Source organism: Talpa europaea (genome assembly GCF_964194135.1).
Source record: "Talpa europaea genome assembly, chromosome: 12".
Classification (NCBI taxonomy): Eukaryota; Metazoa; Chordata; class Mammalia; order Eulipotyphla; family Talpidae; genus Talpa; species Talpa europaea.
In genome coordinates this window covers 10,655,955-10,683,785 of record NC_140079.1, presented here as the reverse complement: position 1 = coordinate 10,683,785, position 27,831 = coordinate 10,655,955, and the positions used below count along the sequence as shown (strand labels likewise).

General features: G+C 47.5%; 1 protein-coding gene across 1 annotated transcript in view; it reads left to right on the top strand.

The window, feature by feature from the left end:
• Positions 1–8,241: 8,241 nt before the first annotated feature.
• MLLT1 (MLLT1 super elongation complex subunit) overlaps positions 8,242–27,831 on the top strand; it is a gene marked incomplete at both ends in the record, with an annotated part of 59,542 nt that continues 39,952 nt past the window's right edge. Inside the window, 3 exons of the mRNA XM_084248654.1 lie at positions 8,242–8,274; positions 9,859–10,039; positions 13,784–13,866. Of these exons, the coding sequence (XP_084104780.1) occupies positions 8,242–8,274; positions 9,859–10,039; positions 13,784–13,866 (297 nt within the window). The remainder of the gene's footprint in view (positions 8,275–9,858; positions 10,040–13,783; positions 13,867–27,831) is intronic.

The window sequence follows — 27,831 nt, the reverse complement described above, 5'->3', positions numbered from 1 at the left end:
GCACACTCACACAGTTGTGCAGCCATTCCCACCCTCTGTCTCCAGAACTTTCTCATCTTTCCAAATTGAAACTCTGTCCGCATTAAGCACTAGCTCTCCACCCATGCTCCAGCCCCTGGCACCCACTCTTCTGCTCCCTGTCTCTGTGGAGTCGAGTGCTCTTATGGCATTTTGTCCTTTTGTGTCTGGCTTATTTAAATATGGCCTCGAGGCTCATCCATGTTGTAGCATGTGTCAGAATTTCCTTCTCTTTAAATGCTGAGTAATATTCTATTGTGTGGGTGGACTATATTTTGTTCGGCCATTCATCTATTGATGGACACTAGCAGGGAGTGTTTCCCCATTATTCTTTTTGATGTGCAAAGGGTTACACCTGACCTAGTGGCAGCTCTAGGAATACAATGTTGAAAACCTCCAATAGCTCAGAAAGCAATTAAGGATAACTTCCCAGATGAGTGTGGGTCGGGGCTGCCTTCCTAAAACGCATTTTTACAGTAATTGCAGTTTAAAGGTTCTTTGCCGCAAGCATGATCAGCTTCCCATGGGCTGTGAGTGTTCCCATTTTACAGATGTGCAAAGTGAGGCTCAGGGGGAGAGAAGAGTTGACCAGGCTTGCCGCACTGCAGCTCTAGGATCGCAAAATTAACGTGCGATTTCAGAACCTCTGATTCATTCCACCACATAGCGGCACGTGCCAAGGAAACAAGTGGCTCCGGGAACCCTGCCTGGGGCTCGAACCCGTCCCCGAAGTTCTGGCCCGGGGGTGCGCAGGCCGCGGGGCAGCGCCCCCTGCAGGCCACGGCGCGCCCGCCCGCCCCCGCCCCCCTCCACGTGCGGCGCACACCTCGCACTCCCCTCGGCGGCGCTGCCTCGCGCCTCCCTCCCTCCCTCCCCCCGCCCCTCCGGTCCCGGCCTCCCATTGGTCGCCGGCTTCGTCCCTCCGGCCCGGGTCCGCCAGGCCCCCGCCAGGCAGGAAGTCACGCCCCCCGGGCGGCCGTCCGCGCCGCGGATTGGCCCAGCTGGTTGTCAGTCGAGGCGGCGGGCCCGAGTCGGCGGCGGGGGCCCGCGGTCGGTGCGCGACCCGGGCTGGCGGTGGTTTCCGGTTCCGCGGGACTGGCGGGCGGGCGGGCGGCCGGGAGCGGCGGCGGCGGCGCCTGACAGACAATGAGGGCGGCGGGGCGGCGCTGAGCGGCGGCAGCGGCGGCGAGCGACGCGGGGCCCGGGGGCGGGGCGGGGCGCCAGCCATGGACAATCAGGTGAGGAGCGGCCGCGCCGCCCCTGCGCAGCCCGCGCTGCCCGCCCGGCCCCCTCCCTCCCCCTCCCGCCCGCACGCCCGGCCTCCTCGGTCCCGGCCTCCCCGCCCCCACTCGACGCCCGCCCGCCCGCCCGCTTTGTGCGCGCCCGCCGCTCCCCGGGCCTTTATGTGGGGCGGGGGCGCCCCTCCCCCATCCGCGACCCCGGCCCGGCCGGAGCGCCGCTCACGCCCCTGGGGACTCTGGCCCGGTCCGGCCCGGAGCCCCCGGGGACGCCCCTGGAGCCCCAGGCCGGGCCAGACCCTTTCCCCTCCCGGAGACTCTTTTCTGGCCCCGGCCTGGCCCAGACCCTCCTGGGACGCCCCCGGTGACCCCAGTCTCCCCCAGAACCCTCCGGACGCTCCTCGGGACTCCGGCCCAGCCCCGAGGCCCCGCAGGCCGCCCGGACCCCTCTGGGATGCTCTTTGGGACTTCACTCCGGCCCAGAGTACCCCGGGACATCCCAGGGGACCCCAGTTCTGTCCAGGGTCTCATAGACACCCCCAGGGAGCCCGCAGAGTCTCAGATCCTGCTTGTAGCCCCTTTCTGCTTTGAACCCCGGGCCAGTTTGTGTCTCCGTCCCACTCTGGGCCCTCAGCCCTGAGTCCCCTCAAACTTCCTGAGCCCCTAACCTGCTGCCTCTTCTCCCTTAAGCCTTTGCTGGTACCTGAGTCCTCCTGCTCCCCAGCACCCCTGGGAACTTGGTCTGCAGCCTCCTTCCTTGGAGGCCACCCTAAGCCTTCTTTCCCTTCATCCTCTTCCAGGCCCGAGCCCTCTCCCCCGCCAGTCCTGCCTCTTCCTGCATGCTCAAATCCTTGCTGGGTTTGGGTCTTTGCCCACAAGGACCCAGGCCTGTGTTGAGCGTCACCCCTCTTTCAGTCTGGGCTTGCTCCCGCAGACTCCTTTCACCCACCAGGCTGCCTTGTCCCCTCTGGCTTCAGGCTGTGTTCACTCCCTCTGACCCCAGCGCTTGAGGGGTTCCCTCACCTTTAGACCCCTTTCTTTCAGGTTAGGCCCAGGGCAGTTTCTGTTCTGGCCTGGAAACCCCAGATCCTTCAGACACCAAATGCCTCACTTCCCTGAGCTTGGGCCCTCTTTGCCCCCTGGGGCCGGGGTTTGTGTTTTCCCACATACTCCCCCAATCTAGATTTCTCTCCTCAGTCTGCTTGTTTGAACCTCAGTCAGCCTCCCTTCAGAGAACCCCTCCTCTTACTTTCAGGCTCTCCCACTGCCAACATCCCCCATACTGATGTTGCGACTTTTGGACTATTCTCTCCCCTACCTCGCACTCCATTTCCCCTTCCCTATATTTTGGAGTCTCCACTGAGCCTGGCTCCAAAGAGTCATAAACTGTACCCACGGCCCCTTGTCCTTTGATTGGGAAGCCCAGAGTGCATTCTCTGTTGAACAGGCCCTTCTGGCCCCGGTTCCCGTTCTCCAGCTCTGGTGCATCCTCTTCACGGCCCAGACCCTTCCCCTCCCTGAACATAGAACCATATGCTCCCTGCAACATGGGATCATTTATTTCTTCATCCACCCCTGCTGCCCCTGGCTTCCAGGGGCATGAGGCCAGGAAAGGCGGTGTGGGGGTGGCAGCTGAAATCTCCGCCGTTAGCGAGGGCAGGTTGGGGCGTCCCTGGCTGCTGGCGCCACTGAGGCGGCTGTCTGGTAAGGCGCTATGTTCCTGTGAGGTTTCAGGGGTGGGGGCATGAGACTCCCCTCTGCTCATCCCAGCTGCCTGTCGCCTGAGGTGGTACAGGATCACTGAGGTTTGTGCTCCTGGCACCCTCTCTCCATGATTTCCCTTTTGGCTTGGTGTGGCTGCCTTTCCCTCGTGTGCCCAGGAAGCTCACTGCAGTTGAATGGCAGTGGTGGAGCCCTGTTGCATGGTGGATTCATTTCTCATGAGTGGACAAAGCTTATTGCCTCCAATCCCTATGGAGTTAAAAAATTAAAATGTTATGCCTTCAGTGTCCACTTGTAATGAAGTCCGTTCCTGAGAGAGTCTAGGTTGGAATCACAAAGGCATAGAGGTGGCTCCCCCCTGTTCATCCCCAGGGAGAGTAGAGATGGGGACCCGAACCTGTCTGTCCCCCTTGTGAGGTGCTGGTCCCTGGCTGGCTGGGCAGTTGTCGTTTCTGGAGTGGACTAGAAATAAATGGTGGTATTCTTGGTCTGCGGCATTCCTGCTCAGTGGACTGATGAACACGCCCACCAGAGAGCGCGCAACCCCACCGGCCAGTTCCGCAGTCGCCAGCACCTGTGACTACTTAAATCTCAGTGAGCTCCATGAAAAAGTCAGGATCCCACTTGCACCAGTGCCTAGTCATCATCACTCCTGAGCTACCTGTCATGTCAGTGAGCAGCACAGAGATACCGTTTCTGTCATAGCTGACAGTTCCCCTGGACAGTGCTGGTCTAGCTCCTTGATAAGTGTCGGCAAGTGCTCCCGAAGGAAAGCATGGCTAGCACCTGTCTGAGACTGAGCCCCCAGTGATGTTTTCATGCAAATCTGGAAGGGTCCCAGAGCCGCTGCTGTCCATTCCTCCCAGACCTCAGGCGGCTGGGGAGACAGTAAAGAAGGGGATCAGCTCTCCAAGTAGGTGAGCTGGCTGGGAGTGCTGCAGAGTGACTTGTGGGTCAAGACACACACTTTGAATGCAGCATAATCTCTGTCTTCCAGTTCTTCCCCAGGACACCCAAAGCCCAAACCCGCCAGTGCCTCTGTGTGATGGGAAGCAACAGAACTTTCCTCTCAGGCCCACTTGCTGTTGGAGGCTTTAATTCTCTTCCTATTGTACTTCCTAGCTAAGAAGGGGGATTCTGTATTCTGCTCCCTTTGGCCAGGAAAACATCTTTGCATGGTCTATAATGCATCTTTTTGATTAACCCCCAAACCCAAGCCTGTACTCAAATGTCTGTTTCTGTGGAACTAATAAATTTTCGGGGGGGGGGGAGGGTGATTTATTTATTTTGGTGGGGGAACATTTTTTTGGTTTATCTCCAAAGATGAGGGGAAGAACGGGCATGGATGAAGACTGGGCATATGCTGAAAATATGGGGATTTCCCAGGGTTGGTGTGCCCCTAGGGAAGGGGCTGCCTAGGGAATGGGGTCTAGGTCATTGGGCAGTCTTGTTCTCTGAAGGATTGTCCTAGATCCCTGAGGTGCAGGGCCAGCCCTCTGACTCGGATGGTTGAATTGACCCTTGCTGATTCTTCAAGCTGCTCACTAGAGAGCGTTGGAGACACCAGGTGCACTGTCTGCATACTCATCTTCAGGCTCCCTCAGCTGACTGGGGTGGCTGTCTTCCCAGGAACCTGAAAACTGAGGATTATAGGTGTATTTTTATATCTCCATGGTGTACATACTTAGTTTCCAGAGAGAGTCGTTCATTGAGCAGCTTCACACCATTTGTCATTAACCTTGTGCCTGGACTGAATGGGGCCAGAAGTGGGGTGCAGGTGCTGGCCACCAGTCCCAAGTGCCAGTGGTTAGAAGCCCAGGACCTTCTGCAGCTGTCACGGAGCTGTCCCTCCTTTGTGATTTCTGCCCCACCTTCCGGGCAGGTAGACCTGCCCCTGACAGGATTGTCACAGAGGGACACCACTGACTCCCCGTCTTTCTCACATCTGATTGAGTGCCTGGGTCTGGAAGGAGAAAGTTCTGTCAAGTGTTTTACTTGGTTGTTTTGCTGGCGTGCTGGAGACTAGCACCTTTCCCCATTTCTGTGTGTGTGGGGACCATCTTGCCAGCTGCTCTGCTGGGTCCAGTTGGACTTGGCAAAATCAATAGAGACTGATGAGGGAACAACCTCAGGTGCTTTCTCCTCCTGGGAGGGGAGGGAATAGTTGCATCTGAGGGAATTAGATGCAGTCGCCAAACTCCAGGTATAATTATACTACTAGGTAAAGTGCAAATTCCCAGAGGAAGAGACATCTGTGGAAGAGAATTCCCACCAGAAAATCAGGGGAAGTCTTACAGATAAACTGAGTTGTTAAAGACCTGCCTTCTGGGGCTTAGGCTGAGGGCAGAGTTTGAGGGACATGGGAAGGATTCAGTGAAGAAAGAGCTTTGAAGTGGGTGGAGTTGTTTCTCTGCCAGGTGAGGGCCTTTGGAGCACACACTTGGTATCTTTTCATTTTTTTTAAAGATTTATTTATGCATACAAAAGCTGGAGTACAGGCCAGAGACGCGGGATGGGGGGACATGAAAGGATTCACCAGAGACAGAGTGGGGAGCAGAACAGGCAGACTGACTGAAACATACTCCTGAGGGGAGCAGTGGGCGAGACAGGAGAGGTCTGCTTTGCCATGTGGGTAGCACCCTGGCCGGGGATCGAACTCTTGCTGCAGAGGCTGGGGATTGCTTCATAGTGTGGTGCTTAATTAACCCCTTGCACCACCAGGGAGGTCCCACCTGGTGGTATCTTTGCTCTCTAGTGAAGAAGTAGTTGGGAAGCCACCCTCCAGGGTCCTTTTGTCTGACTTCAGGACTTAGCATTCCAGCTGCCCTCTGACAGTGGCTTGGAGAGAGGACAGTACGCCGCTGAGGCCCTCTGCTTAAGCTTCCCGGTGATCCTCAGAGCCTTGTATCGCTTCATCTGTACCCACGGGTCTTTCAGATGATTTCCCAGAAGTAAAATAGTTAACCTTTCAGAGGCAGGACTGGAATATTCTCCTTTGTTCCAGGCTTTTGTTGGGGAAGTAGGTAGCAAAGTGGTGCTGACATAGCAGTCACTGAGGCGACTTTCAGCCTTTCATTCTGGAGGATCCGCAAATTCCTTCTAAGTAGCTGATGGGACAGGTGAGATTCTGTCCTTTCAAGGAAGTCTGTGCTTAACCTAACTGGCAGTTTGCTACTTTAGCTAAGCACCTTTCTTACAGGGAAAGCTGCCTGATACACTTCAATTCCTTGGTTCTAATGGATGGGGAAGGAGGGTGTGGAACCCTTGGAGTTGGAATTGGCTTAGCTGTGCTAATAAATTATCATGACTTGACAAGTTAAAGTCGTTGGCCAGGGCTCAGCTACTTGCTTGCCTGCAGTTCAAGGTAACTTGAGTGTCTAAGTGAATTGGTAATTTCTTTTTTGATATAGTGGCCCAGAACCTGTGTTATTCCATCATTTTTATTTCTTAGAAGAGTCCAGTATTTGGAAGAGCGTTCCTCTCCTGAGTGAACCTCAGTCGCAGGCTTTGGCACCTTGAACCTGAGGGGTGTTGAGGCTGAGTCAGTGCCAGCCCCAGAGGCATAGATGCCAATGGGCATGGCAGCTGCAGAGATTACCCATCGCAGCTTCAGAACCTTCCTGTTTACTTTGGCCTCTGGAGCATGTTTTCGGTGCTTCTATTTTTCCCCTCTTCGATGGAACTGTGGTCTCTGTTCTTTCACAATAACTGCTCTGCCACTTGTGTGCCCTGGTGAGGAAATCCTTGTAATCAGAAATGGTGGGAAGGCAGCTGAGGTTGGAGGAGTCGGATTGGTGAATGACAACTGAAGGCAACATTGAGTAGGCGTTCACTCCAAGGAACCTAAAGTCATTTTCCAGGGCATTATTGTTATGATTGTACAAATTTGCTCTTCCCCTGTAAGCCTCCCAGCGATCCAGGGATTGTCTCTGATTTCTCAGTGTGAAAACAGATCAGAGTAAAAGGCACAGTTTGTTACACATAAGTATATATGGTCATTGCAGCATATTTGGGATAACGTAAATACTGTTGGAGCTTATTTTTGTTAAACGTTGTCTGTATGCAGTGCTGTGCGGGAAGATGCTGTGTTGATCTGAGTGTTATTTGTTTATCCAGACAGTCCCTTGTCTCTAGCTCTTGGCAGGGTATTTCCCCTTGAAGGTCCCTAATCCTTTTCTCCCTTCCCCCTGCATGTCGCTTGTTATTTACCTGGTCCTAGCTACCTGGGACTTGGAATTATTTGAGTCTCCTGTGTCATCTCTGTCTACACATTGGTCCAGCCAGTTCTCCCATTTCAGGCTCCACTTAACTTTCAGGCGACACTTAAGCCTTTTCTAGCCCTGCCTCCGGTTGCCTCCTAGTGGGCCTGGTGCTGTTTGCTCTCGGGCTGTCCTTCTCTGCCTTCATCCCAGACCGTGCCCCGACACTTCCCCTCGGGTACTGTCTTCTCCATCACTCCTTATACTTGATTGTTATTACTGCTCTGTTGAGTCTGACTACCCATCTCTGTTCCAGCCCTCCCTTCAGTGGACCTTGTGGTCCCAGGGTGTCCCTGCTTTTCCGCCAGCAGCTCCACAGGGATTGCCTTCCTGTGCCTGGGCAACTCCCTCTTACAGATGCCTCACTGAGTGCCCAGAGCCTCCTGTACATTGGGACCGCCTGATCCTTATTCTCCCCCTCCCCCCCGGCCTTCCTCTTGGAAAGCACTACTTAGAATTTGCTCATCTAGGGAGCCTTTCTAGTTCATTTCACCCAGTGTTATTGGTGCCGTGTGTACTGTGGCTCCAAAGTAGAGGCTGAAAGGATGAGGGCGGTGTGGCCCCTGGGGAGGAACAGTGAACAGGGATCAGGATGGAATGGTGCCTTTGGGCTGCTTGTTACCCTGTTGCTGTGGAGAGGCTGAGGGGCTGCTTGGCTGCCATTATGGTGGTCCAGAAGGTCTCTGGAGAAGGTAACTTCAGAACTTGGCTTCTGGGGTGAGTGGAATTTCCATCAGAGACAGGCGTGTGGGGCTCCCCTGGCTGTGGGCCAGAGGCGTACAGGTGGGCAGGAGTGGGCATCCATGTGTTTGGGATTGGCAGGCCTCTGATTGAGGAGGAAGGTAGGGGGTGTGCATTTCCCGTGCCTCTTCAGTTTTGCACCTCTAAGGCACCCCACTAACTTAGTGACAGTTTCTTTGTGTGCATGTGTACACACCAAGGGGTCCTCAGACTGCAAGGTGTGCTCCCACTTCAGAAGGGTTAAAATGTAAAAAATCACGAGCATGTCGGTCAGACTTGACAGCTGGGAGCCAGAGGTATGCTGAGGCTTGGTTTTTATGAAGAGGGAGTGGTGAGCCCTCCAAAGCTTTAAAACAGGGTGAGCCATGACGTCTACTTGCCTTGCTTTCACTGCAATGGCTGAGAGCAGCGAGAGGACACTGGCTTGGTGGCAGTTTGTGACTGTGTCAGGAATCAGCGCAGAGGCAGCTGTGGGAGGGACGGCAGCCTGGGGACGCAGGCATCCAGTTGGTGAGAAAGGGTGGGAAGCGCAGAGTGGGAGGTTTCTTCTTTGGGAAGTGAGGGCAACAGAGTAGCTCCTGGTTATCTCAGCTTTTAGAAACAAGTGTCCACTTGGCCTCTACTTTCTTTGTAACATTCTTGCATTTGCTGCTTGAAGTTGGCTGTGTCTGTCTGAAGTCTGGGGAGGATTTCACAGACTAGAGTGACTATTTCCAGCAGTTACCCTGGTTTTGACCAATCTAGGTGTTGTGAGTGCTTTGAAGTTTTGTGGCTTTGTATTCAGCAGAGTGGGACTAGCACAAGCTGCCTTGTATTTCAGGGGAAATAAGCCAAATAAGCCGGACTGTGGGACTGCAGGACCACCTGGGCCCTGTCCCCATGTGACTTCTTGCTTGTCTCGCCAACCTCACTGGGAACCACCTTTCAGCTTTTAAAAGTGAAAGCTGGAGTTTGTGCAGATGACTCAGGTCACTGACCAGGGTTTCTGTTCTCCAGAGAGTATTCTGTAGGATGGAGGAGAAGGAAACGCTTTATCAAAGGGTGGTTTGCTCCAGGAGGCAGGCTGGCAGAGTTGCAAAGGTAACAAGCAGATGATTGGGGTTGACACATCTGGGCTCCGCTCTCGGCTAGCTGAGCAACCTTGCATGTGCCTCTTAGCAGCTCCCTCTTGGACCCTTGGTTTCCTCATCCATAAGTAGGTTGATTGCACCTTTGTATTCTGGGAGATCTTGGTGAGGATTCCAGCTCCAGACATGGGACTGTCTCCAAGGAGCCCCTGTTAGAGGGAGAGGGACCAATATTAAGATGGGTTCTGATGGTGAAGAGTGCTAAGATAAGCCATGGGATACAGCATGAGGAGATGGTAGTGATGGCTTCTAGCTTGGTTGAGAGCCTTCAGGGAAGGCTTCGCTGAGGAGGCAGCTGTCAAACTGATTGCTCAGTGGTGAGAAGGAACCAGCCATGAGGAACCTCCTTGCCTGGAGCCTCCATAGAAAGAGCACCCAAATCTCTAAGAGGGACCCACAGGTTTCAAGACCCTGAGGCATAAATGAACTTGGCTTATTTGAACAACAGCAGGGGGCTGCGTGGGCTGGGATGGAGAGGACGAGGGGGAAGATGCAGGGCTTGGTGTGGGTTTGCTGGGGAAGGAGACCTATGAAGAGCTTAGCACCATGTCTGGTCCACCTGGTCCACATAAGCACACAGAAATTGCTTGAGCTCTGGGTTTTGGTTAGAAGCACATGACTGCTTCGCTACTCAGGAGTCTTTGCATTTCATGCGGCCAGTGTTGCCTGCGCTCTTGGAGATGGGGCCCAGCAGCTCACAGGCCCCTGCTCTGGACTTTGTGCTGACCCCTCCCTCCCTCTTGCTCCCTGCAGTGTACGGTCCAGGTCAAGTTAGAGCTGGGACATCGAGCCCAACTGAGGAAGAAGCCCACCATGGAAGGGTTCACTCATGACTGGATGGTGTTTGTCCGTGGCCCGGAGCAATGTGAGATCCAGCACTTCGTGGAGAAGGTGGTCTTCCGGCTGCACGACAGCTTCCCCAAGCCCAAGCGTGGTGAGTGAGCGCTGGCCCAGAGCCCTGCGCGGCCACATGCCTGTGACACTAGCCCAGTTGAGTTCTCTCCTTGAAGGGCTTGTTTTCACCTTCTCCTGGGGAGCAGCAGTGCCCGAGCTCAGTGAGGTTCCAGCCAGTGCTCCTTCGTGTGCCTTGGAAAAGGCTGCCCAGTGAGCATGTGGCCCTGCTCTGACCCTGGGATGGTCCTCCTCCTGCTTCTCCTGGTTGATCTAGGGAAAACCCAGAGGAGATGGTGACGGTGTCATGCGTCATTGGTTAGAATCAGGATTTGAGGATGTAGCCAGGGGCTAGTGGGTGGGCAGGGTAGCTTACATGTCCCCGATGAGTAATCAGGAAATTGCTTGTTGGGCCTACGTTGGATGAAAAATGTTCATGGTATTTGGGGCAAAAAAGCATTAAAAAGACTACATTTTGCTTCTGTCTTATTTCTCACATATGTTCCTCCCCTACTTTATCCCTCAGGCTGCCTCATTCATGCGCACATGTCATCTAATGTTCTGTCACAAATGGACTGCTTATATGACAGGGGTCCCGTAGGCTATACCATCAAGCCTAGGTGTGGCGTCGGCTTGCCGTCTAGGTTTGTGTCAGTACACCCTGATGTTCACACAGCACAGAAATCACCTACTGACATCCCTGTCATGGAGGACGCCTGACTGTGTTCCACAAATATTTCCATTACCTGTGCCTGGGGGGTCCTGACCTTCAGAGGACACATCTGACGGGGCAGAGAGGTGGGAAGTCACCCAGTTTATGGGCGTCGGAGAACACTTCTAGGGGAATTGGGAATGAAGCTTGTGATTGTGTCTTGAGCCCTGTATGGAGGGGGCATCCACATTTGCTTCTCTCACCATTGAGTCCCCAGGGCCCTGGCATATCAAATAGGGGCCAGTAAATATTTCATGTGGGTTATGTTGGTAAAGGACCAAAGGGCCATGTACTAGAAAAGTGCTTCAGGGCTGGGAGAGCCTCTGTGGGATTGTGACCCTGGCAATACAGTGATTGGTGGCAGGGGGGGAGGCCAGTGCTGAGCCAGGAGCTAGCATGGACCCCTTGGGCTGAAGCAGGAGCACATCCTCGCAGCAACCTGGACGCCTGCACCAGCATGGGGCTTACCATCTATCTAGCAGGAAATGATGTATTTACAGAAATAGAAACTTCTGGTTCGGAAGGGAAGTTAACTTGAGATTCCTAGTGTTTCTTTCTCTTCTGGTTTCTTGTATCAGCTTTCAGATATCCTTTTCTGTCATCTCCTTTCCTGAGTCTTCACCTCTCCCTTTCCTTTGTTCCTACAGAGCCTCTGCTAGGATAGCGGATCTGGTCTACTGACAATGTCAGATAGTTACAAAGCACCTCTTAATAACACGTGCCACTTATGGGCCCTTCCCACTAAGCTCTTTTTCACATGCAGGGTCTGAGGTCATTCATTCTCCCCCCAGCCTTCTTACAGTGGGGAGACAGGCCCAGAGGAACCAGGGGAGCTACCTGTGATTTAGGCTAGGGTGTCTCTAAACCCGATTGGGGGCCAGGTGGGCACTGCCTGTTTTTATAGGAACGTGGCCACGCTCACCCTTGTAGATGCCCTCCAAGGTTGCTTTTGTGCTTGACACTGGAGTAGACTGGGAGTCTCTCTCCCTCTCCCGGGTTGAGCCTTCCGTTGCTTGCTTTTTCCGCAGCTTCTAGTTCAGTCCTTCACCATCTCCCTGTTGACCTCTCCCTTTTTCTCTAGGACAGACTCAAGAGGATGATTTCCATCTACCTGTATAGTTTATTTCATGGCTTTTCCTGTCCATGTCAGTAACCAAGCAACTGCTGGAAGTCATTAATAACAATCTGTGTTTATCACAAACTTGGTCTGTGCCAGGTGCTGTGTGGCGACAGCCTCCTGGGTCCCTACAAGGTAGATATGGAAGTGGGGGTTCAGGGATGCTCTGTCACCTGCTGGTGGTCATACATGTGTAAGGGACACTTTCTCTGAGCTCCAAGTGCCTGAAAAGTGGGGCAGAAGGTGAGGTGCGCTTTCTAAAGTGTGAGTTTGTGGAAAGACTTTAATAGCTGAATTCTACTTGTTGGCAAAGGGCAACTGTTTTAGAGGAATTTTTTCAAAATTCCCTGTTGCTGGATTACATCTTGTCAGTTTTAAATGAAAAATAGATCAGATTGGAGAGTGAGTGAATTTCTAATAGGACTCCCACCTCCAAAGTATACCGTATATATTAAAATGTACCTTTTGAATTAAATATTTATACACATAACAAACCAAACAGAAGTGTATACTCTGGGAGTTTAGACCACCCAGGGGCAGTCTCTCTATCCTTCATGTCCTTCCTTTGCACCTTAAAGTAGTAGAAACAAATTGGTTTAGTTTTTGTTTTTTCAAATCCAAAAAATATTTCTATTAACTTACCAGCATGAAAATTTGAACTTTATCCTCAATGATGGGGGAGATGGTAAGCATCTACCAGTGAAAGGGTGGGGCTTCGGCAGGGAGGGAGAGGTGATGGGACAGAGGGAGTCTTGGGAAAGGTACCTGGAGCCATGGCCTCTTATACTCAATACCTTGTGTCTACCCTGCAGTATCCTTCTGTGGCACCCCTGATTTGTGGGGCTATGGGGGGATGTCTACAAACAGGAGCCATAAGCTCCTTCCCTGCACTTGCAGACTTGGGTCCCTTGCATGACTATCTAGCAGCCCTGCCCTTGAGGGCCTCTGGTGATTCCAGATCTACCCTGCTTACCAGTTTTGTTTGCATAGATTTATGAGATATTTGAGATACATTTGATGAGATATTTGAAAACTGAAATATTTTTTTCTAAGAAAACCTTTACATTTTAATTGGAAAAACTCATGTAGCTTTGTGTTCCCTTTTCTGGCAATTTCTGGCCCACTGATGAATAACCTAATACAGACATATTTATATTAAAGTTTTTAATCATTGATAAGGTGTTGTGTTCCCCCCCCCCCCCCATCTCCCAAGAGCAATTGCTCCTAGAGAGGGAGAGGTGGAGGACTAGGGGGACTTGATCTTTACAGTTCTTACTTATTTCCTAAAAGCAGAGAACAGTATTTCCCTGTTATTTGGCCTAATGACAGCATATATGTTAAAACAGTGACAGTTCATTCTTCTTAATTTTAATGTTTTAAAAAAAACTCAAGTTCATGAATCTCTCATTGAGTGAGCTGGAATATTTTTCTTAGACCCTAAATCATAGTCCAGGGCAGAGGCTCAGTGGAGACTGGTCCATCTCTGTGCCCCTGTGTCCTGTCTGTGACACTGGCTGGGCCTCTGTTCTTGTGCTTGAGTGAGCAATGGAAAGAGGTAGAAGCCCCTGCCTGGGAGACTGGGGCTTTGCTGGGTCTCACACCTCACTCAGGTCACACAGCCTAGAGCTGGGTGAGCTTGTACAGTCTGTTGCCCACAATGGCAGCTCTGCCTTAGCCTAACTCACACCTCTTTCCTGCTTCTGAGGTGGATTCCCTTGTCTGTTGCTTTGCTCTTCTTGAACTTCCCGTAATCCCTTCAACATGGAATTTGGTGCCAGACTCAGTCCTCCTGGAAGTTTAGGGGGTAAGGGGGGTGCAGGGGTTGGCCTCCTGAAAATCTGCCCTGTTTCAAAGCCAGCTACACGCAGGAGGAGGAACAGAGCAGTAGCATGCTTACTGCTGGGGGTGCTGGACCTTTGAATGGGCAAGAAGCTGACTGGTGTGTTTTCTCCTTTTAGTGTGCAAGGAGCCCCCCTACAAAGTGGAAGAGTCTGGTTATGCTGGCTTCATCATGCCCATCGAGGTGTACTTCAAAAACAAGGTAAGGTCCCTGAGTAGTAGCAGGAAGGATGCAGAGTTCATCCAAGGGGAAATAGCACTGGCTGCTGCACAGGGGACAGGATGTTGGACTCTACAGTGGTGGAGGCATCCTAGTGTCATGGGCACAGTATCCAGGCCCTCTCCTATGGAGGGGGAGTTTGCCTGACAGCAAGTGGGGAGTGTAGATGGGTGTGGCCCTGGTGGTGGTGGAGGGTGGGGTGCAGCTGGTCTCATTCTGTTCATTTGCCCTGAAATTGTATATGGTGACTGAGTCAGCAATGATATGTTCCGATTAGGCTAGATTCCGAGGATGGACCTTGACGGTTAGTCACCGCGTCGTAAATTGTGAAGAAGGTCTGGAAATTACTTAAATGTTCGGCAGTAGGCAATTGGTTAGACAAACTTAGGAATGGAAAAATCTTCTGAGTGGAATATTCAATGATCTGAATGGGTTGGGGGAATAATCTGGGTGGTAGAATTACTGGGTTTTTGTTTTATTTTTCTCCTTGTGTATTCTAAACATTTACACTGAATATACATTTATGTATATATATTGTCTAAGTCCTTTGGACTGCTATAATAGAATCCCACAGATTGGGATTCTGGGTAATTTGCAAGCAACAGACATTTATTCATAGTTCTATATGCTGGAAGTCCAAGAACAGGGTGCAGCATGGTCCTTGGGCGTCCTTTTCCAGGTCACAGAATTCTTGCGTTGCCCCATATGGTGGGAAAGGGTGAGGACTCTGTGGGGTTCCTATTAAGGGCACTGATTTCATTTATAATGGCGCCACCCTCAGGACCTACTCTGCCACCCCCAGGCCCCACCTTCTAATAGCATCACCTTTGGAGGTTAGAATATCAATATGAATTTTGAGGGGGACCCATTCAGACCATAGCAATTTTTTAAAGCCTAGTAATTAAAATGGAGCCTCTGGCAGTCTTCCTCTTCACAGGCACCATCAAGAACCCAGTGGTGACCTCTCCTGGATTGGAGGTGGCTTGGTCATGACTGGGTGCTCTTTCACTGGCCCAGCTAGACTTTGCCATCTTTCTGGAAGGTGATCTTCCTGAGTGGCCTGCAGATGCCACTGCTAGTTTGATTCATTCATTTACCCCTGGCTATTCCGTTTACCACCTGATGTCAAGAGCCTGGGAGTGGTGCTCACGTGTGCTGCTCTCCCGTCCCTAGAACTGAGTGATATTTCAGTGTTTGCAATTCGGCAGGATTTAGCTCTGCAACCTCCAAGGCCCAGCTCACAGGAGCCTGGGTCACCTCAGAGGCAGGAGGTTTTATATATATATAAAACATCATTGTTCATTTTTGTACAATGTGTGCTTGTATGCTTGCTTCTTTTAGGTGTATTCCTCTAAAATGCCCACCACCAATTTACCTGTGAACCATCACCACAGTCTCTTGTGCTCTACTCTCCCCTTTTTTGATCATTCTTCCTCCCTCTCCCTTGAGGAATGTCTCTGATTTATGATTTTCTGCTAATTTTGTTTTTTTATTTATTGTTATCATTATATATTTTTTCCTGATCCCTTATTTTGTTGCCTGTATTCCTCATATAAGTGAAATCATTTGATATTTTTTTTCTTTTTCCTTCTGGCTTATTTCACTGAGCATAATTCCTTCCAGCTCCATCCATGTTGCTACGAATGGCATGAGTTTATCTTTTTTCATTGCTAAATAGTATTCCATTGTGTATATATACCACGTCTTCTTGATCCCGTCATGTATTTTTGGGCATTTGGGTTGTTTCCATATCTTACCTATTGTAAATAGGCTGCAATAAACATTGGGGTGCAGTATCCTTTTTTTTTTTTTTTAAATTTTATTTATTTATTTATTTTAAAAGATTTATTTGTTTATACAAGCACTGGGTACAGTCAGAAGCGCAGGAGGGTGAGAGAATTCACCAGAACCAGAGCAGGGAGCAGAGCAGGCAGAAGGACCGAAGTACACTGCTGAGGGGAGCAGCGGGCGGCAGGAGAGGTCTGTGCGCCATGTGGGACCCTCCTCTGGTGGCCGGGGAGCAGCTGGGGATCGAACCGGCGCTGCAGAGGCTGTGGGCAGCTTCGCAACCCGGCGCTCAACCGCTGCCCCACTGGGGAGGCCCTGCAGTATCCTTTTGAATTAATGTTTTTGTGTCCTTTGGGTAGGAGTGGAATTGCTGGGTCATATGGTAGCTCCATTTTCAGTAGTTTGAGAAACCTGCACACAGCTTTCCACAGTGGTTGGGCCAGTTTACGCTCCCACCAGCAGTGTAGGAGAGTTCCTTTTTCTCCACATCCTCGCCAACATTTGTTGTTGCTAGTTTTTTTAATATGTGCCATTTTCAGTGGTGTAAGGTGGTATCTCACTGTGGTTTTGATTTGCATTTCCCTGATTATAAGTGATGTTGAACATTTTTTCCCATACCTGTTGGCCATTAACATTTCCTCTTTGGAGAAGTGTCTGTTTAGCTCTTCTGTCCATTTTTTGACTTAATTGTTTGCTTTGCTTTTGTTGAGTCATGTGAGCTCTTTGTAGATCTTTGTGGATCAGAACCTTATCAGTTGTATGGAGTGCAAAAATTTACTACTAATCAGTAGTGTGTCTCTTTGTTTTGGTTAACGTCTCTTTTGCCGTATAGAAGCTTTTTAGTTTGATGTGATCTCAGCTGTTTATCTTTTCCTTCACTTTCTTTGCTTTGGGGGATGTGTCTTTAAAGATGTTACTGAGATGTATGTCATGTAGGTTTTTGTCTATACCTTCTATATATTTTGTGGTTCAGGTATTACATTCAATTCTTTTATCCATTTGAGTTGGTTTTTTTGTGCATGATGTAAGGTAGTAGTCTAGTTTCATTCATTTGCAAGTGGTGGCCCAGTTTTCCCAGCACCATTATTGAACAAGCTGTCCTTGTTTCATTGCATATTCTTTGCTCCCTTGTCAAAGGTTAGTTGTTGATAAATGTGTGGCTTTATTTCTGGGTTTTTCTATTCTATTTCATTGGTTTGTGTGTCTGTTTTTGTTCCAGTACCATCCTGTTTTAATTATTATGGCTTTGTAGTATAGCTTGAAGTCTGGGAATATGATACCTCCATTCTCCTTCTTGTTAGTCAGGAGAGCTTTGGCTATTTGAGGTATTAGGTGGCTCCCTCTATCATCAATATTTGTTCTATTTCTTTGAAGAATGTCATTGAGATTTTTATCAGGATTGCATTGAATCTGTAAATTGCTTTCAGTAGGATGGTCATTTTAATAATATTAATTCTTCCAATCCATGAGCAGGGCATGTCTTTCCATTTCTTTGTGTCTTCTTCTATTTCTTTTAACAATGTTTTAGAATTTTCTTTGTGTAGGTCACTCACATCCTTTTTTAGGTTTATTCCCAAGTATTTGATTTTTTTTTGTTTCAATTGTAAATGTGATGGTTTTCTTAATTTCTTCTTCAGATTGATTGCATGTAGAAAGGCTACTGATTTTTGTGTGATTTTGTATCCTGCTACTTTACTAAACTGGTTTATTCTTTTAATTAGTTCTTTTGTGGAGTTTTTAGGGTTCTCTCTCATGTCATCTGCAAATAGTGATGATTTTACTTCTTCTTTCCCTATTTGGATTCCTTGTATGTCTTTCTCTTGTCATAGAGCCCTGGCTAGGACTTTCAGTATTATATTGAAAAGCAGTAGTGATAGTGGACATCCTTGTCTTGTTCCTGACTTAAATGACAGCAAAGTTCCCCTTTTCACCATTGAGAATAATGTTGGCTGTGGTTTTGTTATATATGGCTTTTATTATGTTAATGCGTGTTCCTTCTGTCCTGAGAATTTCGAATGCCTTCATCATAAATGGAGGTTGAACTTTACCAAATGCTTTCTATTGATATGATCATATGGTTTTTACTTTTCTTTTTGCTAATTTGTTGGATTACATTAATTGATTTTCAGATGTTGAACTATCCTTGTGCCCCTGGAATAAATCCCTCTTGGTCCTGGTGTATTATGCTTTTGATGCATTGTTGGTTTCTGTTGGCTAGGATTTTATTGAGGATTTTTGTATCAGTGTTCATTAGGGAGATTGGCCTATAGTTTTTTTGGTGTGTGTTGTCTTTCTTTGGTTTTGGTGGTAGTGTAATGCTGGCTTCATAAAGCGTTTTCGGTAGTATTCCTTCTCAATTGTTTGAAAGCGTTTGTGTGGGATAGGCACTAGTACATTTCTGAACGTTTGGTAGAATTCATTTGTGAAGCCATCTTGTCTTGGGCTTTTGTTTTTGATTTCTCTTTCCATTTTAATGCTTGTAATTGGTCCGTTTAGGTGTTCTATTTCTTTGTCTAACCTTGGGTGATTATATAGTTCTAGGAATTTGTACATTTCTTTTAGATTGTTGGACTTGTTTGCATATAAATACTCAGAGTACTCTCTGATTATTCTTTTGATTTCTGCTGAGTCTGTTGTAATTTCTCCTCTTTCATTTAGGATCCTTTTTGTTTGTGTTTTCTCCTGCTGTTTTTTCTTCATGAGCCTGGCTAGAGGTTTGTCTATTGTTTATTTTTTTCCCCGAAGAACCAACTTTTGGTTTCGTTGATCTTTTGGATTGTCTTTTTAGTTTATATTTTGTTTATTTCTGCTTTTATCTTTATTTTTTCCTTCTACTGGCTTTTAGGTGTTTTTTGTTGTTGTTATTTTTCTAGTTCTTTGAGATGGGAGATTAGGTTGTTTCTTTGATTTCTTTCTTGTTTCTTGATGTGAGCTTGTATTTCTATATACCTTCCTCTTATTACTGCTTTTGCTGTGTCCTACACATTCTGGAAAGTTGTGTCCTCATTGTCGTTCATCTCAAAGTATTTCTTAATTTCTCTATGATCTCCTCATTAATCCAATGGTCTTCCAGTGTGTGGGTTTCAATCGCCATGAAGTGGGAGGGTTCCTTGCCTTCTTTTCATGGCTTATTCTTAGTTTGATGCCTTTGTGATCAGAGAAGATAGTTGGTATAATTTTGATCTTTCGTTTATCTGTTGATGTTTGTCTTGTGGCCCAATATGTGATCAATCCTGGAGAATGGTCCATGTGCACTTGAGAAAAATGTGTACTCAGATTTTTTTGGGTGCAGTGTCCTATAGATGTCTGTTAAGCCCTTGAGGTCTAGGTCCTTATTTAGGGCTCTAGTGTCCTTGTTTATTTTTTGTCTCATTGATCTGTCCATTGGTGAGAGAGGGGTGTTGAAGTCTTGCCGGAGACTGATGTTGAGGCGAGTTGTGGGGATGCTATGTGCCTGGCTTTTCCAGACCTGTGGGGGGCCTGTGGAGAGGGATAAAGATAGCAGCCTTTCTGGGGTGACTGGGGAGACTGAATCCACCTGCAGAAGGAAGTCAGCAGCAGTGTGTATGGCTGTCTCCAGTGGGCAGGCTCATCCCTGAGTTGAATAGATTGAATTCTTGTGAGGTTCAGAGCAGTTTAGGTTCCAATGGGCCAGTTAGACTTTTGTGTTCCCTGAGACCTGTGTGTTCCTGGCAAGCAGACCATCCTTTTCTGACCTGGGTCTGTGTCTGCAGCCTCCCTAGGCGCTGGTGATGTTCATCTGACTTCCCAGTTCCCCTGGGGCTCTGCCAGGAAGCTCTGGCACACAAAGGCTCCCAGGGGAGCAGGCACACACAGAAGCTGGACGATATCATAGAAGTGGGTGTGGGTCTCAGAGCGCTGCTCCTGGTCCAGAGCATCTTTGCTGGTCTCTAAGTTTTCTCTGGGGATGTTGGAGAGGGGTAGGGTGCTAGGTGCTTGTGCCTCAGCTGGACTTTTCGTGTGGTGACCTTGGCAGCCTCCATGAGTACCCACTGCTGCCCCTAGATCTTTCATGCTGTACTGTCTCCATTCAAGTCCAGCAGGAGGCATGGAACACCGGAGACTGGGAGGGGCTCTCTGGGACGATTTAGGCCACGCTGCCTTAGCTTCTTGGTGGTGAGCTGAAGGGAGTCTTTCAGGGGGACTCAGCCTTTGGAAGAGGGGTAGTGTCTGCCTTCCATACCACTTTCTCCCACCCCAGTCTGCAGAGCCCAGCAGGACTCTTGCCCTTCTTTCTGTGTCACAGGGATATGGGACTGTTTATTGGAGTCACGATTACCATAGGGCACAGATAGTTTTTATCTCTTTCCTTTTTCTTTAACCTTTATTGAGGCCTAGGCAACAAATAAAGTTGTAGGGTATTTAAAGTGTACATTGTGGTGGTCCTATGTTTATGTTCATTAGGAAAGGATTCCCCTTATTGAGTTAATTAACTCGCTATCATTTTACAAGTTTCCTTTTTGTGTGGGGTGAGAACCTTCAAGTTCTACTCTGCATATTTCAGCGATACAGTCCAGTGTTCTCAACTGTAGTGGCCATGTTATACTTTAGATCCCTCAAACCTTGTTCTTATTTTCCCCAGTTTTTTGGTTCTTTTCTCTGGTGGGTGCTTGACAGGGCACTAGAGTACAAAGGTGTGCAGGTCTTAAAGAGCTACCTTGCTGGAGAGTTAGAGCTCATTTAGCTTTTATATTGCCTGGGGCACAGTTTTCCCTCAATAAATGATACTTTTCTGTCATCATCCATTTATGTATTTTATAGCTTCAGATACCCCTCTTTAAGAGGCACAGGAGTAGCCTGTAAGCAGCTGGTGGTTGTAGGTGTGTTCTCACAGGGATCGGGATTGTTATGAATATGAGGTGGTAAGTCTTGAAGGCACTGGGGTGGGAGCAGGAAGGGCTTCAGTTGCCTGGGCATTTCTTTCAAGCTGGCTTCACTGTTTATTGCTCCCACATCTCAGCTAGGCTACTTTGCCTCTGCTTCTGTGTTTCTCTAGGATTTACTTGCATGAAAGAAAGGCTTAACCAAGCATATGGTGCTTAAATGAAATAATAGCAATAATAAAAGAACTTTAATTTTCTAAAAGGAAAGTATCCTGATGACTTCTTTTACCTTCCTTTACAGAATTGTCCTAACAAGAGCTAATGCTTTTGCATAGTATTTCACACCTGTGAAGCTCTGTGAACCTCACAAAGATGCCTCTTTAAGTGTGTAGATATTCCATTTACTCTAAAGCACTCAGTGTTTTAATTCAAATGAATTGATTTTTTTTCTGTAAATAACATATTCCCCTCTACTATCCCTTTATTCATCTCTAATTACAAGTTTAGACCCCTTTACCAACCTCTCCCTATTTTCTAGCCCCTGACAATCACTTTTCTACTGTTTCTTTGATTGTGGATTTTTTAACATTTGTTTTAGAGTCCGCACATAACTGAAATCATGCAGCATTTGTCTTTCTCTGGCTTATTTCACTTATTATAATGCTATCCAGGTGGGTCTATGTCAAAATGATGGGGATTTTTCTACTTTTTTTTTTTTTTAAGTTTTTTTTTTTTTTTTTAAAGATTTATTTATTTATTTATACAAGCACTGGGTACAGTCAGAAGCGCGGGAGGGTGAGAGAATTCACCAGAGCCAGAGCGGGGAGCAGAGCAGGCAGAAGGACCGAAGCACACTGCCGAGGGGAGCAGCGGGCGGCAGGAGAGGTCTGCGCACCATGTGGGACCCTCCTCCGGTGGCCGGGGAGCAGCTGGGGATCGAACCGGCACTGCAGAGGCTGCGGGCAGCTTCGCAACCCAGCGCTCAACCGCTGCGCCACCGGGGAGGCCCAATTTTTCTACTTTTTAAATCGCCTAAATGATATTGCATCGCATAGGCCACATTTTCTTTATGTTTGTCCTTCAGTGGACAGTTAGGTTATTTTGCTAGGAAGCAGTTTTCATTTCTGGTTTTGAGTCTCCAGGCCTCCTTGACACCACTGAGCACTCTGTGGCCCAGAGAGGGCATCCCTAACCCAAGTTTACGCAGCAGGCAAGTCAAGACAGAACTGACATGAGAGCCCCAACCCTTGGTCCAGAGTTTTCTTCCCTCACACGCCAGTTGGTTGGGATGGTGCGAAGTTCACTTCCGAACTGTGGGAGACCTTTCAGTGATTGGAATACTCTTCTGGGGGTAGAGTGGCTTTTCTCTCCTTGTTTTGTTTCTGTCTTTTTAAGAGCCACTTTCTAGAGTGTCCCTTGGGTTAAGTTTCGCCTGTGTTTATAGACTCTTGTTCAGACCATGCTTCTGAGGGCAACCGGGGCCCATGGAGGGGATCGGTGCCATGCCTTTGCAGTCTCCTGGCTCGGGGCAGAGCTTTCCCAGGCTCTCCAGGTCTCCCCAGGCTGATCATGTTGGTGGGAGGCTGCAGCAGGTGTACATGGTACTGTTGGTTCAACCCGTTCTCAGTTCTCATAGTGGGGGATACTTTAGCCCAGCTGCAGGCTGGGACCCTGGTTGTTATGGAAACCCAGAGGGAGCATTTGCTGCTCATGTCAAGTGGAAGGAATGGTACGGATTGTTCTCTCTTTAGCCCTCAGCTGAGCTACATGCTCCTGACCCTGCATCCAGACTTCAGTGCTTTTCTTGCACTGAGTTCCCCAGGTTCTGCCTGTGTCCTGACCCTGGTGGGAAAGGGAGCCAGTGCCCACTGGCCTTAGGACGTGTTCCTGCTGGGCACAGCATCCTCCCAGACACTGGGGCCTGGCAGAGGACAAGAGAGCCTCTCTGAGGGTGTGTGGAATCCATATATGCTCTTTCAGCATCCTGGATTTTCTTTTTTGGGGGATGCAGGAGTCTGAGTATGAGAGGGTATGGTGTGCAGGTGCGGGGGCGTGTAGAAGTGGGGTGGTGTGAGGATAGGTGAGTGCAGGTCTGTTAGATGGTTGGGTAGGCAGGAGTGGGGGTGTGCATCTGTAGGTGCAGCTGTGCCTTGATTGTATGTGTGGGTGAGGAAGTACATGGGTGAGGGGTAGGGGTGGATGCATGTCTCCTGTAGGGAGGGGAGGACTGTGTTCCTGTTGAACTTCCAGACCTGAGGTGCTGTCTCAAGCTGGCCCCCACTTCCCTATGTGCACCTTAGAGGGATCCTGTGTGTCCTTTTCCATGTCTGCTCACCCACAGTCCAGGGCAGTTTTAGATTAAGAGCTTTTGAGATATAATTTGCATACATATAGTTCACCATTTTAGACTTTTCATATTTTAGCATGTGTTTTAATTTGAACCCTATTTGCGAATGACTGGTTTCTTCTGTTTAAAAAATAAAAGCTCATATTCCTAGGTACATCTGCGACCTGTCCAAGACTATGGTTGGGGCTGAGTGCCACCATGAGGCCATCCTAGGAATTGCAGACCACTCTCTCAGGATACATGCTGGGTGCTGTCCTGGGCCCTCCACCCTGTTTCCCTGTTTGTGAGAATTCTCTCTTGGTGGTTTGCCCTTGGGCTATAGAGGGTAGTCCTACGTTGAGAGAGCCCAGAAATGAGGGCACCATCCAGAGGTGCTAGCATACCAGTCTATTGGTGGTGCCTGCCAGAGAGTGTGCTGTACTGGGTGCTCCTAATTTAGTCCCGGGACAATCCTTGAAACAAGCCCCAGAACTCCCTGTGAGTGCATGAAGGGGCTCCTGGATTCTCAGTCACATGGTCAAGCCACATAGTAATCTGCAGAGCTGGGATTTGGTCCAGCAGGCGTACTCATTGCTCAACTACCCAGGACAAGCATGACCTCAAACAATACTTGCTCACCAATTCTGTCTTTTGCTTACATCTGGATGACAGAGACAGTGTTATTTATGCATCATGCTCTCCAAATCTGGTCTGAATGGGGGTCCCTGCTCTAGAAATTATGTAAAGATCAGACAGATGTGACCAACTGGCTGTTGATCTCCCCCTTAGGTTCCATACTTTTCTAGACCAGTCACAAACTCTGATACATATTTTACTCACTATTACTGGGCTACAATTCAGGAGCAGTCAAATGGAGGCGTTGCATGGGGTGAGGCTGCAGAGCTCCCAGTTCCTGCAGGGTCCACTCTCCCACTGTGTGCTCACCTACCCAGAGACTCTCCAAACATTCTTGTTTAGGGTTTTTTTTTTTTTTTCCCCACTTTAATTGTACAGCCATGATTGAGCAAATCGTTGATGGTTGTAGGGCTGACAGTTCTGAGCTGCTTGGTCATTCTGGTGACCAGCTCCATCTTGAGGGTGTACCAAGAGTTGCCTCATCAGAACAAAAGGTGGCCTGTCACCCATCACTCAGGAAATTCCTGTGTCAGGAATCAGGGACAAAGACCAAATATCTATGTGATACCACAAATGTAAAAAAAAAAAAAATTGGACAGGGTCCTGATCCCATTTCTGATGTGAGTGTCTGTGTAGACTTCCTGACTCCATCAAACAATCTCAGACATCAGGGTGTCCAAGGACTCAACTCAATTCTGACACTGTCCACCGGGTATAGCATCAGATTCCACAGGAAAAGTGCTCATCTCCTAATACTGCCCTCCACTTCGGATGTCAGTTGCAGGGCCAGTTCTGTTTCTTAATAGCTGGCTTTAAATCAGAGGTTGCCATGACCCCATCATCAGGTTCAGCTACTTTGCTAGAGCAGGCCACAGAACTCAGGTAACATTTTATGTAATATGTCACTGTTTTATTATTAAAGGAATGTTACTCAGAAATAGCCAGATGGAAGAGATGTATAGGACAAAGTAATGGCATGGATCGTCTATGCTCTCGCCAGGTGCACTACTCTCCCTACATTGCCACATATTCACCGACCTGGAAGAACCCCCCCCCCCCAAGTTCTGTTGGGTTTTTATGTTGGCTTCATTACATAGGCCGGGATTGGTGAACTCACTGGCTGCTGGGGATTGACTCAACCTCTGGCCCCTCTCCTCTTCTGGGTGGTCTGGGACTGGACATGCTTAGAACATGCTGATTTCCTGCTTAGGCCCCTTGGCAACCAGTCCCCATTCGCATAGCAAAAGGTACCTTTATCATTCTCAAAATTTAAGAAATTCCAAGGGTTTTATGAGCCAGGAACTGTGGATGAAGACCAAATATATATGAGAAATATATTTTGATTATGTATGACAGATAATGTTCCTTGTACATCATAATATCGTATGTGACTAACCATTTTATTTTTATTTATGTAAGAGATATAATTGACTTTATTACATGATTCATGTCTCCCTCAGGCATCATCCTGTCTAGCAAGTAGGGAGGCACTGCCTCAATTAACCATTTTAAAGTGTATAATTCAGTGGCATTTAGTGTAGTCACATTGCTGTGCAGCCACCACCTCTCTGGTGTCAAAACTCTTCATCATTCCTGAGAAACACCTGTAACCACTCCCCAGATACCCACCTCCCATATTCTGGCAATTTCTAATCTGCTTTCTCTTTTATGAATTCACTTAATCTGAACATTTCATATAAACTATATATATCTTTTTGTCTGACATCTTTCACTTAACATTTCTGCGATATATTTGTGTAGCATTAGTCGGTGCTTCCTTTTTGTGGGTGAATAACATTCCATTGTATGAACATACTGTTTCTCATCATTCTCGATGAGTTGTGTTCTCAGCTCATGTTGAAAGTTGGGTGAGAGACAAGAGAGCCACTGCTCCTGGGGAAATGCAGCTTTAGGGTCCTGTGAGCCTCTGGTTGCGTTCTCACCACCCAGTCAGCACGTACCTTGTCTTATGTGTGTTTCTGTTTAAAGATGCTTCATTTAACATATATTATTGATTGATTTACATTGAGCCTACAGTGCTAACTCACATTTCAACAAAGCATATCTAACATATTTTCTTTACAAGGCACATTGCAGCTTTCCTGTGCTCAGAAGCACTTCACTAGATAGTGAAGTATCAGGCAATATTAGCAGATGAGCCCTTTTCCTGTGGAATCTGATGCTATCTTCTGTAGACAGTGTCAGAACTGAGTTCTTGGACACCCTGATGTCTGAGATTGTTATGGTGTCAGGAAGTCTACACACTCACATCGGAAATGCCACTAGGACCCTGTCCAGTATATATGACTCTCACCTCAGTAAAAAAACAATTTTTTTTTTTTTTAACATTTGTGGTATCACATAGATTGCACTTGAGTTCTACACTTGAGGCCATTTCAGATAGCAAAGTCATGAACAAAAGGCACAAAAATGCAAAACTCCCAGTACTACATATTACTGTGAGAAGTGCATTTGCTTATATTGTAGTCTAAGAGCTAAAACAAGAAGGTCGAGCCTGTTCAACATCACCTTGTCTGGCAACTCAAGTTTTTTACCCTTTGTGCATATTTTTAAATGAATGCAAAAGCCACAAGTATTGATTGTGGGTGTATAAATTTTAGCGAGTAAGCAGATTTGCAAATATGAAACCATGAATCCTGAAGATCAGCTGTACCATGTTTGTTACATTTCATCTGTTGGTAGACATTGGGGCTATTTCCACTTAATTTGCTATTGTGAATTGTGCTAATAATAACATACTGGCTTGTGTGCATGTTTGAGTTCCAATTTTCAGTTCTTTTGAGTAGATACCTAGGGATAGAATTGCTGGGTTGTAGAATTGCTAGTAATTTCATGTTTCACTTTTGAGGAACTGCCAAGCTTTTCTACGGCAGCTGCACCATTCCACATTCCCAGTAGCAAAGCATGAGACTTCCCGTTTCTCCCATTTCTTATCCCTGCTTGTTATTTACTGTTTTTAAATTTTTGTTATAGCCATTTTATCACATACAAAATTTGTGATGCACGTATGAAGTGGTATTACATTGAGGTTTTGATTTGCATTTACTTAGCGCCTAGTGATATTGAAAAATCTTTCCATGTGTTTATTATTTCTGTATCTTAAAAAATGGTCTTATAATGTATATATACACAATGGAATATTATTCAGCAATCAAAAAAGATAAACTCATGCCATTCGCAGCAACATAGATGGAGCTAGAAGGAATTATGCTCAGTGAAATAAGCCAGAAGGAAAAAGAAAAATATTGGATGGTTTCACTTATAACAGGAATATAGGGGAAACCAAAGAAAATATCAGTGTCAAAAAAGGTAAGAACAGTACAAAACACAACAAAGCAAAAACAGACAATTATGAATCAGAGACATGCTGTGGGGGAGGGGAGGGAAAGGGATCAGAGGGAGGGAGGGAGGAGAGCAGGAGTCTGTGGTGATGGTGCACGGGGGCCTTGGGGAAGGAAATTCTATGGGGACTCCACCTGAGGGGGTGGGGGGAAGCAAATATTGTTTAAAAAAATAAAAATTTATTAAAAAATGGTCTTATACTTCCTTTGCCATATTTTAATTGAATTGTTTATATCTTTGTTGTTGAGTTCTGAGTTTTTAATAAATATACTCTGACTATTAAACTCTTACTAGATGTGATTTGCCATTATTTTGGTTGTACAATACGTTCACATTCTTGACAATGTCTCTGGTGTATGAATATTTCAATTTTTGTGAAGTTCAGTTTATGTCTTTTTCCATTCATTGCTTATATTTTTAGGGGTCAAATCTCAGATTCCATTGCCAAATCTGAAATTGAGATTTATTCCTATGAATACTTAACATTAATTTTATGATTTTAATTCTTAAATGTAGATACATTACCCATTTTGAGTTAATTTTGTAGCTAGAATGAGATATGGTCCAACTTCATTCTTTCACATATAAATAGCTAATTGTCCAAAGCACCATTTGTTGAGGAAGCTATTCTTTACCAGTTGGATGGTCTCAGAAACCATGTTGAAGATCAGTTTGCCAGTAATGTTTGGGTTTATATCTGGACTGTCAGTTCTATTCCATTGGTCTTTACGCTTGTGCTGTCTCCTCATACTACTACCACACTGTTTCGATAGCTACTTCTGAAATCAGGAAGTATGATTCCACCAACTTTCTAATCTTTTTGGTTTTTAAAAATAAGGTTTTGGTTGTTCTGAGCTTCCTGTAATTCCATATGAATTTGACATTTTGCTTTTTGCTTGTTCATTTTTGTTAAAAAAGGAATCTATAAACTTGGAGACATTGCTATCTTAAGATCATTAAGATGAACACAGAACATCTTTCCAACTAATT